The sequence below is a fragment of the Phoca vitulina genome, unplaced genomic scaffold (genome assembly GCF_004348235.1).
Source record: "Phoca vitulina isolate PV1807 unplaced genomic scaffold, GSC_HSeal_1.0 scaffold13, whole genome shotgun sequence".
Classification (NCBI taxonomy): Eukaryota; Metazoa; Chordata; class Mammalia; order Carnivora; family Phocidae; genus Phoca; species Phoca vitulina.
This window is the reverse complement of record NW_022589716.1, coordinates 25,142,494-25,155,079: the sequence shown is the minus strand read 5'-3', so window position 1 is coordinate 25,155,079 and position 12,586 is coordinate 25,142,494. Positions and strand designations below refer to the sequence as shown.

At 41.3% G+C, this 12,586-nt stretch overlaps 1 protein-coding gene across 4 annotated transcripts in view; it reads left to right on the top strand.

Annotated features, from left to right (window-relative positions):
- EOGT (EGF domain specific O-linked N-acetylglucosamine transferase) overlaps nucleotides 1-12,586 on the top strand; it is a 35,714-nt gene that overhangs the window by 1,164 nt on the left and 21,964 nt on the right. For 3 of the 4 annotated variants that reach the window (XM_032411727.1, XM_032411729.1, XM_032411728.1), the window contains 6 exons: nucleotides 2,430-2,653; nucleotides 3,935-4,035; nucleotides 4,886-4,994; nucleotides 7,554-7,648; nucleotides 8,000-8,104; nucleotides 11,854-11,960. In XM_032411727.1, the coding sequence (XP_032267618.1) occupies nucleotides 2,430-2,653; nucleotides 3,935-4,035; nucleotides 4,886-4,994; nucleotides 7,554-7,648; nucleotides 8,000-8,104; nucleotides 11,854-11,960 (741 nt within the window). Of the gene's footprint in view, nucleotides 1-587; nucleotides 644-2,429; nucleotides 2,654-3,934; nucleotides 4,036-4,885; nucleotides 4,995-7,553; nucleotides 7,649-7,999; nucleotides 8,105-11,853; nucleotides 11,961-12,586 lie in introns of all 4 variants that reach the window. The other variant, XM_032411730.1, reaches the window with a different exon arrangement.

Here is a 12,586-nt window from a genome sequence, read left to right as displayed (position 1 = left end):
TCCGTGGATCAGTGGGTTTAGTTTTAGCCAGAGCTCAGTCAAGGACAGTGGACTTGAAGAACTGAAGGTCAGGACTTAGTTATATCATTACTTTATTACTGGAAAGAATGAATCAGAAAAATAGGCCATCCTGCCTGTTGAATGGTCAGGGTGGAGTAAGTAGTAAATAGGAAAGCTCAAGTAGCAGTATGATTCAGTGAGTAGGATTAATAGGATGAGAACCAGGAACATTGTTTCCTCTAGGAATGTTTTACCCGCAGAGTGTCCCTTTGGCCTGTACCAGTTGATGCCTGTATAAAGTGGACCATATCCTTCTGTGTACCATTAGAATCTAGTTTAAGTGACAGTGTTGAGAGTGGTACCTGTAACTTTGCTTTTCGCAGTCTAGTGTTCACTAAGGAAAGGAAAGCACACTATGAGTCAGGCCTTTTGCTTACACAATGTCTCGCTAAGTGCCAGGCCTTGTGCTTAGAGGTTAGCTCATTAATTTTTTTTCTCTCTTCATATTTCCTTTAATCCAAAATATCACCTGAATGATAAAGTCTACTTTGGCATCCTTTTAAGGTAATATGTTTCATTTCTGACAGATTTCTGATATCTGAAGCATCACAACAGCTTCTGCATGGTTCTGATAATTAAAGAGGTAAATAATTCCATTAGAAGTACACTGTTACTATTAATATGTATTTTTAACTTTTCTAAAATCACTGTCAACTCACTGTTGGATGAAAGTCCTAACTAAAAGTATTAATTCAGATCACCTTTCCAACAGGTAACAATATACTCTTCAGAGCCACGAAAGAGAGAAGCGACTATATTTACCACTCCAGAGGGGAAAAAGATCCCTTTTCAGTGTCCACACTCTTTATTATGAAGCCTTGGCCTTGGGACTTTAGGCTGGACTCACATAGCAGTTTGTTTCTAAAGGCCCCATCTTCATTAGGCATAGTCAGTGAAGGCTGATTCTGAAAGCTGGTTTTTCCAGCATGCTCCAGTGACTGTAGATCTCGCTGGGGAGTAGCTCATGTGTAATATGGTCCTATCATTCGGTGGGAAGAGCATCTTTTTTTTTTTTCATAGAGCAAAATATTTCACTAAAGTTAAGCAAGAATGGCACCATTATTGTCTGGGTTACATAGAATTCTAGCCCATGAGGTTTAATCCTTATGGGGTGAGTTAGACATGCAGTAAGGTCCATGATGGTTATTGTCTCTTTTCACATTGCTAAGGCAAGATGGGGATAGATTAATGGCACAGTCTCCGAGTTTTCGGAGTTGTAGTTACTATTATCATAGATTGTTATTACACCCACTAGAAGGTGAGCTTCACAAGGGTAAAGAGTTTTAGACTGCATGTTCATTGCTGCATCCTAGGTACTTGGCACATAGAACGAACCCGTATAGGATTGTGATTATTAGGGTTTTTTTGTTTGTTTGTTTGTTTGTTTTTTAGTAGGCTCATGGAGCCCAACTCGGGGCTTGAACTCATGACCCTGAGATCAAGACCTGAGCTGAAATCAAGATTCAGACGCTTAACTGACTGAACCCCCCCAGGTGCCCCATGATTATTAGTTTTTATTCAGCAGATACATATATGCTCAGAGCTATTGCACTTTCTTTTCTTCTCTCTCCCTGGCATGATTTCCCTGCTCCTCATCATTCAGGTCTCAGCTCAAATAATATTTAACAACCTCTTCCTTATCCCACCATTCCATGTGGCTTTAAACATTTACTTAATAAATGCTTGTATAGCATTTAATGTGCCAGATACGTCTAAATATTTTACCAATGTTTAAGTCACAATAGCCCTATGACAAAGGTTTATTATTATTTCCATTTTACAGATAGAAAAGCTGAAACACAGTGAGGTTAAATAGCTCAAGATCATACAGCTAGGAAACTATAGCTGGATTTCAAACCCAGGTGGTCTAGCTTCTGAGTTCATGTTCTGAACCACTATGTTATATTGCCTATCATATTACCTACTGTATTTCTGGCATCAGTAATATGTGACTGGGGTCACATCAAGGCCTTCGCTCCATTTTTATAAATAAAGTTTTATTAGAACACAACCACCCCCATTCTTTAGCATAGGCTGTGGCTCTTTTCATGGCAAAAGTACTGTTACGTAGTTCCCGCTGAGATTGTATGGCCTCCAAAACCAAAAATATTCACTACCTGGCTCTTGACTGAGAAAGTTTGAGAAAGGTTATAAGCTCCGTCAGAACAAGGGCCTGGTTTTGTTCACCCCCTGTGTACCTAGCTCCTAATGCAGGGCCTGGAGCAGAGCAGGTGCACAATAAATATTCGTTGAACAAAGGAGCGTTATTCAGTGATGTAACAAGGTTCCGTGTCATTATACTGAGCCCTCGATTCCTTTGACTTTTAAAGGATATGTCTTAACAAAAACCTTTTCAATATGATCTCTAGGTTTGGAGGTTGCTATGTTAAAGCTGCTTGTCCTTGGAGTATTGCTTGATGGTGTTTCACTGAGTGGCCAAGATGAGGCTTCTCCCACGGCTGATGGCATTCCAGGCGAACCTCTGTTTAACTATGCCAGTATCCGCTTGCCCAAGGAGCACATTCCCTTCTTTTTGCACAATAACAGGCATATTGCCACGGTCTGTAAGAAAGACTCACATTGTCCTTATAAGGTAGGTATTCTTTTTTCTTCTCTTATTTATTTATTTTTAAAGATTTTATTTATTTATTTGACAGAGAGAGACACAGCGAGAGAGGGAACACAAGCAGGGGGAGTGGGAGAGGGAGAAGCAGGCTTCCCGCTGAGCAGGATGTGGGGCTCGACCCTGGGATCATGACCTGAGCTTAACGACTGAGCCACCCAGGTGCCCCTCTCTTATTTATTTTTAAAAGGATGTTGGTTCTGCTTTATCACCTGATCTTGAAGGTAGCATTCTGTAAGGTAGCTGTCAGACTTTGTTTGCATTTCGTCTAGTGCTTCTAAATGCCTAAACTTTGCTTAAGATTATATCCCATTCACAAGAGTGAGATTTAAAATAATCGCAACTAAAATTTAAAATCTCAATCACTCATAAAATAAATAGTCAGCCAATACTATTTGTATATTCTGTAAACAAAGGGAATTTGATTTTATCCGGACAAGAATGTATAATTAAAAGTCACTAGAGAATTTCACACCTCTTTTTTTCTTTAATTGCCCTTCAGAGGGTCACTTAGCATTTAATTTCAGTAATAACACCTCCACCCCTGTCTCCACATAATTATGACTGTTACTATGGCCGTCCTTCTGTTTTAGAGTTGTTGGAAAGGCCTCCAATTGGAGCCCATTAAGATGTCTCAGGAGGTCTCAGAGATCAAAGCTGGGCCTTGTGAGAAACTTCCTTTCCCATGGTGCTGGCTCAGGAAGCATATGGAGAAACAGACCTGGGAATCAGACCAGTGTTGCTCCTGGGCCTTGCAGAAGAGCGGCCTCGGCCAACAGCCGCTGCTGTGTCCAGTCTTGTGGCGTTTCTTACTGCTCTTGATTAATGAGTAAAGACGCTAATCCATTTAATTTTGCTGTGATTCTTTTGGTCATAGAAATTTCATTTTATGTGACTCTTTAGGGATTGATTTTAGAATCACTTTGCTCACTGAGAAAGGCAGCTTCGTTAAGCTCCTTCAGGAAATTCCAGTTCAAGTGTTCTTTGGTAGTGTAGGGAAAGCCTGTGCTTTTGGTTGGGGCCCAGACGTGGTGGTGGGGGAGTGATGATTAAGGATCATTGTGGTTGAGAACTTGGAGACTGTTACTCTTAGGATTTATTCTAATTCCTTTTATTATATGAATATGTATTATAAGATGTGAAAGTGAAAGTTCTATGAAGATTTGTTTTCTTCATGGGAAAATCTGAAGAGTCCTCTCTAAATGTCAGAAGGAGGGAGACCAGTGTAAACGTACACGTTTTATGTTCTAGAAACACTTAGAGAATCTAAAATACTGCTGGGGTTATGAGAAATCCTGCAAACCAGAGTTCAGATTTGGTTACCCTCTCTGCACCTACGTCGACATGGGATGGTAAGCTTCGAGATGGAATCCTCCTCCCTTTTAAATCATCTTTCTTTGTACTGTATGCTGATGGTCCACCACCCACCCGGATTCTTTTGGTTTTAGATAGTAATTCCTTTAGATATTAATTTGCTTACACAGTCATGGATTCAAGTTGACTTACCTCCCCACCCTCCTGCCACCATGTACAGGAATATCAGTTCTTTCCTCTGCCAGAGAGAGAAAGCAGTATGGATCACCAGAAAGTTTTTCCCTCCAACAAACACTGAAAAGATAACTCGATGGTTTCCTCTTGATTCCGGAGGGGAGTGTGAAGTATAATTAGTATTTCTAATACAAGACATGCAAGGTTAGTGGAGTAAAGAAAATATGGTAATTAGTAGCTCGTTTTCTCTCATTTTCTTCAGTTCCAGATGACCCTAACTTCATACATTTCTGTTGTATATTCTTAGTATAAGAAAGAAAGTCTGTGAATAACTTATTTTGGTATCTCCTTGTAGCAAGGGAGTTGCAGGAAGATTATGATGGTTAAAAAACTTAATGACAGACTTCTGGCAATTTAACCTTTAGAAAGGAAACTCAAGGCTCAGAAAAGGAAAAAGAGAAAAATCATGGAATCTTTTTTTTTTTTTGAAAGATTTTATTTATTTGACAGAGAGAGACACAGGGAGAGAGGGAACATAAGCAGGGGGAGTGGGAGAGGGAGAAGCAGGCTTCCCGCTGAGCAGAGAGCCCGATGCGGGGCTCGATCACAGGACTCTGGGATCATGACCTGAGCCGAAGGCAGACGCTTAACGACTGAGCCACCCAGGTGCCCCCCCGCCCTTTTTTTTAATGGAATCTTTTTGACTGCAAATAGGACAGATACCCTTGAATCCGCCCAGGACATATTCTGGAAACAAGCTGACTTTGGATATGCGGGAGAGCGTCTGGAGGAACTGCATGTGCTCTGCCAGCCTAAGGAAACGGTGAGTGTTTCTTTTCAGATACTCCTAGTGTTTAGATTGTCCTGTAAAAACAAGATAGATGGCTCCGGGAGAGGGATCCTTACTCACGTGTTTATTGGCTGTGACTTTTATTTAACTTCCTAAAACAAGTCATTCTGTTTCGTTTGGAAGCCCTGTCGTCATTTTCACACATATATCAGATGGTCCTATTTTGAGGCAGTTAAAATATTACTAGGTTTAGAATTTCCCCGCCCCCAGCATTATGCTAAAGAAGATAAGTTGATAAACTGCATCTTTCCGAATTCCCTCACAAGGAGTTCGGGACAGAGGATACACCCCCCCCGCCCCCCGCCAGACCACTCTATGTTTGTTTAGAACTTTACGGTTTGCAAAAAGCTTTTCTGTATGTTAGCTAGCCCTGCAGCAGATAGACAGGGTAGGTATTAACTGATGCCACTTGACCACAGAGGAAAGCAGGGTCCTCAGAAGGGTGAAGTGACTTCTCCAGGAGCACACAGCTCCTAGGTAGACTCGTCCATCTAGAATTGGGATACAGATGTTTTTCTGTGTGCTTTCAACCATAGTGCATTGCGCTCAGTGGGTAAGCCAAGCACGTTGCCAAGAGCCAGTTTTGGGTAGTCAGGAGAAAAGCAGTCTCCTTCCATACTGTAGGGTTCAAAACCTGATTCTTAGAGCACTCAACCTTTCCATGTTTCAGTTTCTTTAACTTTCAAGCTATGCCTATGTCATAGCTTGTGGTTGGGAAGAAATGAGCTTATAAAAATGCTCATTCTGCTTATAAAAACGCTCAGTGCGGGGCGCCTGGGTGGCTCAGTTGTTAAGCGCGTCTGCCTTCGGCTCAGATCATGATCCCAGGGTACTGGGATCTAGCCCCACGTCGGGCTCCCTGCTCAGCGGGAGGCCTGCTTCTCCCTCTCCCACTCCCCCTGCTTGTGTTCCCTCTCTCGCTGTCTCTCTCTTTGTGTCAAATAAATAAATAAAATCTTAAAAAAAAAAAAAGTGCTCAGTGCGGGACTGGGCTCCCAGCAAAGGGCTCAGTGTTAGTTTTTAAAGGTCCATGGGGGTGTAAGCACTTACTATTAAGGTCTCGTATCTGTCAGTGTTCTTGAACATCTCAGGGGTCTTTATTATCTCCAGGCAATCTAGAAAATTAAAAACAATTTTTTTTCTAAATTCACTTTCATTAAGAAACTGAATATATGCTCTATAGCGCTTTTTTAAAAGTATTTTTACTTATTTTATTTTTGCGAGAGAGAGAGAGAGAGAGAGAGAGAGAGAGAGAGAGAGAATGAGGGGGAGGGCAGAGAGAGAAGCAGGCTCCCCACTGAGCAGGGAGCCTGATGCCAGCCTGGATCCCAGGACCCTGTGATCATGACCTGAGCTGAAGGCAGATACTTAACCGACTGAGCCACCAGGCGCCCACTCTATAGTGCTTTTGGAGATATCATGTAATAGAACTTGAAGCAATTGTGGGGAGATGGATGAACCCCAAAGGAGGGAGGCCGGGCTTTAGCCACACTGCTGCTGGGTACCCTTAACATACACTTTTTTGTGTGTGTCGCGTAGTCTGGCTGGAGTCCACCTGTTGATGTGGAAGGGGCAAGGGGAGAGCCACAACCCCACCCCACACACCTCGTCCAAGGCAGTATGTAGAATCTTCCCTGGCCAAGATCTACCTTAATAGATTTTGTGCAATCAGAGCCAGATCCCTTACCAACTACCGATTCCAAAACCCCATATGGGTTAAGGTGAAGGCCTTGTGTTCATTGGGAATTATGGGAAAACAATAAAATGGCATTTAAATCTATAAATAAAATCCAGAGTGGATAAAAGTTTTTGAAACCATCCCTATTTCTGAACAAACCAGACTGGAAAAAAGAGAAGCAGGCTCTGGTAGTTGACTCTTAAGCTCTTTTATTTCAGTGATTTAAAAAGCATTGCCTTCTTACTGCTGTTGAGACAGGGACTCCCAGAAGCTTTATGGTTTGTAGAAAGCATGTCTTATTAAAATTAGCAAAGTGCCCTTCCAGCCTTCGTTTTAATGTCTCTTAACGTGTGCATTCATTCTTCTTTGTTTCATTTGGCTTGGCTTTGAAAAATGCTTTTTCGCATAGCTACGGGGTTAGTGATGGCTCTGAGTGCTTTTTTTTTTTTTTAAAGAGGACTGAACTGAACCACACATAAAGCCGTAAAGTTTGAGATGATATAAATAGAACATTTGGGAGTTCTTCGTAGTAACCTGAAAGTATTCATGTGCACTGGCAAAATTAGGCTTCACCAGAGTCTGCTGGGGAGGGGAAAAATCCATCCACAGAAGCAGCCTTTCAGAAGCTATTCTCCTGATGAATCACTGAACTCTACCTCTGAAACTAATAATACACTGTATGTTAATTAATTTAATTTAAATAAAAATGTTTTAAAAAAGAAGCTGTTCTCCTCATATTGTGTGGTTTCAACCTGAAGGTGCACATGCTGTGAACTTGTCCGGCAAGTCTGCGAATGTCCTCAAAATGTTAGTACCTGGAGTTAATTTTTTCTTTTTTCTCAAACTCAATTCAGCATGACTCAAGCCTGGTGTGTTCCCGTTATCTTCAGTACTGCAGAGCATCCAATCTCTATCTTGATTTAAGAAACATCAAGAGAAACCATGACAGGTACGGAAGTGGTTGATGTTAAAACCTAATGGAGATTCTGAAATATTTCCAGGTCCAGAGATAGGCCTTGGGTTTACTTCATAATAATATGGCGATGAGGTTGGGAAACGGGTGGAGCATGGAAGACGTGGTCAGGCCACAGGTTGATCATTGAAAAGCTGGATTGTGGGTCCATCGGGTTTCTGTCCCACTCTGCTACTTTTGTGTATATTTGAAACATTCTCTTATAATAGAGTGAAATTCTACCAACACACTGATTTTGGAAAGTGGTAAACCACCTTAGTTACATCCCATGTGCTTATGTAGTGATAAAATTTTTCAAACTCAGCTTAATTTTTGGTCATCCACCAGATTTAAGGAAGATTTTCTCCAGAGTGGTGAAATCGGAGGACACTGCACACTGGACACTCGGACATTGATGTCTCAAGGTCAGCGCAAAAGCCCTCTGCAGTCTTGGTAAGATTATTTTTTTAAAAATATGTTTCTAAAATATTTGCTTTTGTTTCTGGCACATTGGAAGGGACTTTTGAATGGAAAATGTTACTTCATTTGTGGAGAATTTGGCATGAGCTTCGAGGGAGTGATGGCTACAGAGTGAATCTATCAGTTGTATTTGAATTAAATATATGTTTATAAAATATGAGGAAGTATGATATAGGATTTACTGATTGCTAATGAAAGAAAAAAATCTGTTCAAAAATGAATTTTTATTAACTCCTTGTAACTGTACATGTATTTGAGAAACACATGTTTAAAAGGGATACACATTTAGGGGTGCCTGGGTGGCTCAGTCGGTTAAGCGTCTGCCTTCGGCTCAGGTCATGACCTCAGGGTCCTGGGATCCAGCCTCGCGTTGGGCTCCAACCAGCACCCCAGGCTCCTCTTCAAAGTTGTAAACCCTGCCCTGACTTTCAACACCTCTGATCAGCTTTTTGAACTTTATATAAATTGGAGAACACATTTTGATTTAAAACATTTTTTTTTTTTTAAAGATTTTATTTATTTGACAGAGAGAGACAGCGAGAGCAGGAACACAAGCAGGGGGAGTGAGAGAGGGAGAAGCAGGCTCCCCGCCGAGCAGGGAGCCCGATGCAGGGCTTGATCCCAGGAACCTGGGATCATGACCTGAGCTGAAGGCAGACGCCCAACCATCCGAGCCACCCAGGCGCCCCTAAAACATTTGTAATAATAAATTAGCTCTGTGGTCTGATTTGTTATCTCTAGAAATTAAGAAATTAGGGTACTTTAAAAAACTTTTTATTTTAAAATAATTTTAGGCTTACAGAAGTTTAAAAATAATACAAAGAGTTCCCCTTGTACCTTTCCCCCAGCTTCCTCTAATGATGACAGCTTACGTAACCATAGCACAATGGTCAAAACCAGGAAATTGACATTGGTACAATATTATTAACTAAACACATTTGAATTTCCCCAGTGTTTATATGCCCTCTTTTCTATTTTTTTTTATCTTGGATACATAGTTCTATGAAATTTATATCACATGTCCACATGCATGAACTACTACCACAATCAGGATACAGAACTGTTCTGTCATCCCAAAGAAACTCTCATGCTGCCCCTTTATTCGAAGCTGAGCACTCAATTCCAACCTGTGTGTCAGGTTTTCCACACACCACCAGGCAATTCTCCAACAGCTAGATGTCTTACAGTTCAACTCAATTCTGACACCGTCTACCCGGAAACAGCATCAGATCCCACAGGTTAAGTGCTCAGTCCCAGAATTTAGACCCCAGTTGCAAGCCTAGGTGATCACCTGGGCTTCTGACCCATCTGCTGTAGATTGGGTTAGATTCATTTGCTAGAGCGGCTCAAATAACTTTGAGATGCATTTTACTTATGAGTCTACCAGTTATATTATTATATCATAGAATATTGTATTATAGAAGGATACAGCTCAGGAACAGCCAGATGGAAGAGATGCCTAGCACAAGGTTCAGGAAAGGGGTGCAGAGCTTCCATGCCCTCTCCTGGCACCCGACTGTCCCTGTATCTCCATGTCTTCTCCAACTCAGAAGGCCTCTGAGCCCTCTCCTCTTCGGTTTTTATGAAGGCTTCATTACATAGGCACGATTGATTAAATTATTGGACATTGGCAATTGATTCAAACTCCAGCCCCTTTTTATTCCCCTAAGGTGTGGGATGGGACTGAAAACGCCAACCCTCTAATCACGTGATTAGTTCTCCTGGCAACCAGCCCCCAGTCTTAGGGAGGTCAAAAGTACCTCGTTAGCATAACAAAAGACACCTTTCTGACTCTTATCACTTGGAAATTCCAAGGCTTTCAGGAACTCTGTGTGGGGAAATGGGAAAGAAGACTGAATATGTATATATCTTATTATAAATGACAATATCACAGCTCACATAGGATACTCTTTCTTAATGTTAATTGTTGAGGTCAAACATTCATGCTATGCATATCCTTCGGGATAATATTCTACCATACATTTGTACGGCATTTTACAGTCTACACTGTAACATCTTCCCTAACTTATATTAAAAAATCAAAATTCAGCTGAGTAACTTTGGAGACCTAGCTGGCTCTATTCAACAATTCACCAATTGGGCAGCATCCCATCTAGCAAACAGAGAGGAGCTCCAAGGAGCTGTACAAAATGGAAGGCTTTTCTTGGCAGAAGGGGGCAGGGACAAGGAAAGGAGATCACCTCATCTTCCAATGGGGGATAGGGAGGGTCTGTGTGGTAGATGACCTCGTTGGTGCTGACCAGAAAATTATAGACTGGCTGGTTAAGACTACATTCCTAGAGAAGGTTGAAACTGTAATTAGGGTAGGCATTAAGCCTTGGTTTGGTGATGTGCTTCCCTTCTGGGCCTGTTGTTTCTTTTTAACACTTAATAGAGTTCTGCAGTAGGAGTTCTTCCATTCTAGTGGACCTTTTGATTCCTAGTACATTTTGATAACTGATTCCACATGGTGGAAGTTCTCTAAGGTGTATTTATATTAGTTATTTATTGCCATGTAACAAATTACTCCAAAATATAACCTAGGGTAGATTTTTTTCATTATCTGTTTGATAACAAATTACTCCAAAATTTAACAGCTTAAGACAACACACTTCATTAGCTCATGAAGTTTCTGATGGTCAGGATTTGGAGGAGCATAGCTGAGTGTTTCTGGCTCAGGAGCAGCTATTGACAGGGGCTGTAGCCATCTCTAGACTCAACCCGGCCTGGAGATTCTGCTTCTAGGCTCACTCAGTTTGTCTCTGGCTGTTGGCTAGAGGTATCATCTTTTTGCCACATGGGCTTCTCCATTAGTGCTCCTTATAGCATGGCTTCCCTGAGAGAGAGAGAGAGAGAAGAGAGAGAGCATGAGAGAAAGTGCACAAGCATGCATGCAAGAGACCAAGCATGTACCCTAGGATGGAGGCTTCAGTCTTCGTATACCCTAATCTCAGACGTCACACACCATCATTTCTGCCATATTCTGTTCATTAGAAGTAAATCACTAAGTCCAGTCCACCCTTAAGGGGAGGGAATTAATCTCTACCTCTTGAAGGGAGAAGTATCAAAGAATTTGTGGACATTATTTTGAAACCACCACAATAATTCAGCATTGTATATGTTTTAAAAGGATTTGTTTGATATTTGTTTTACATCAGTTGTGGTCTCAAAGGTGAAGGGTTACAAAGAGTCTTTAGGTTAACTCTAAATATCTCTTGGCACATGCTTGTGATTGTCTTCTTTTATATGGAAGAAAACTGCCATGTGGTCTCCAAAGACATTTTCTGAGAAAAAGACTTCACTTTCTTCTGGGAAGCTTAGCTGTGTGCTGTCTTTCCAGGGCACTCAATAATTTTTGGAATGTCATCTGTCTCAGCATCCAAGAAGTCTATCACAAGACCCCAGGAAGCCTTCTTGAATCTTCCCACTTTACTGGTAGATTATTTAGCCAAGTCTATGTGTAAATTTCTTCTTTGTCTAGAAAATTCCCAGTTTATCTTGTACATGAGGCTGAAATTTGAAGTCATTTTTGTTCCTTGTCTCAGCATTAAAATTTGGTATCAAGTTATAGAAATGTTAGTGTGTTTGAGAAGTTCCACATGTCTTCATAAGATCATATTCCAGAAAGAAGATCCCTGTAATAAGCAGATCCTAAGTTACAGTGTTGCTGTCAAAAGTTCAGGAGGACCCCCTTGAAACTATCTTCCAATTCATTATTGCAGGTTTGCTGAGCTGCAAAGCTATACTCAGCTCAACTTCAGACCTCTAGAAGATGCTAAATGTGACGTTGTTATTGAAAAACCAACCTACTTCATGAAACTGGATGCAGGTGGGAAGTTAAATTTGTCCGATACTTAGTTATTGGTGAATGAGGCTTTGTTCCATTTTTGATATGTGTATGTAGTGATTTCCTGTGACTTTCTGGCAGGCTGTGTGACATGAAGTGGTGGGTTTGAGTTTTGCTTTCTTCTCTGAAGATGTGAGCTAGTTTGAACTTCCCACGATATGAAACCTTTGGTATTTTAGAGGGAACCTGCACATTTGTATCAAATGACTCACTCAGAATCAAAAGATGAGAGAAAAAGCTATATATGGGCACTTTCTGTAACTAAATTGACCCCACCCGGTTTCTCTAATCACTTGATTTTTGTGTTGTGCTTCACTAGAAAAAATTTAAAAGTAAAAACCGTGTGTGTACTGTGGGTGGAAAAGGAATGCCCACTGAGTTCTTCTGGCAAACATCCTGACATCGGTTCTGTGACTGAAGTGAACTTAAAATTCCTCTGGAAGTCAGCAGTGAACTTAAAATTCCTCTGGAAGTCAGCAGGGCCCTATATTCTTGGCGGGGGGGGGGGGGGGGGGGTACAAAAAGTGCACATATTAAAATAAATCACATACCCTAGTCAAACCCTACGCGTGCTAAGCGAGCATACGACGACCACATGAGCGGCGGGG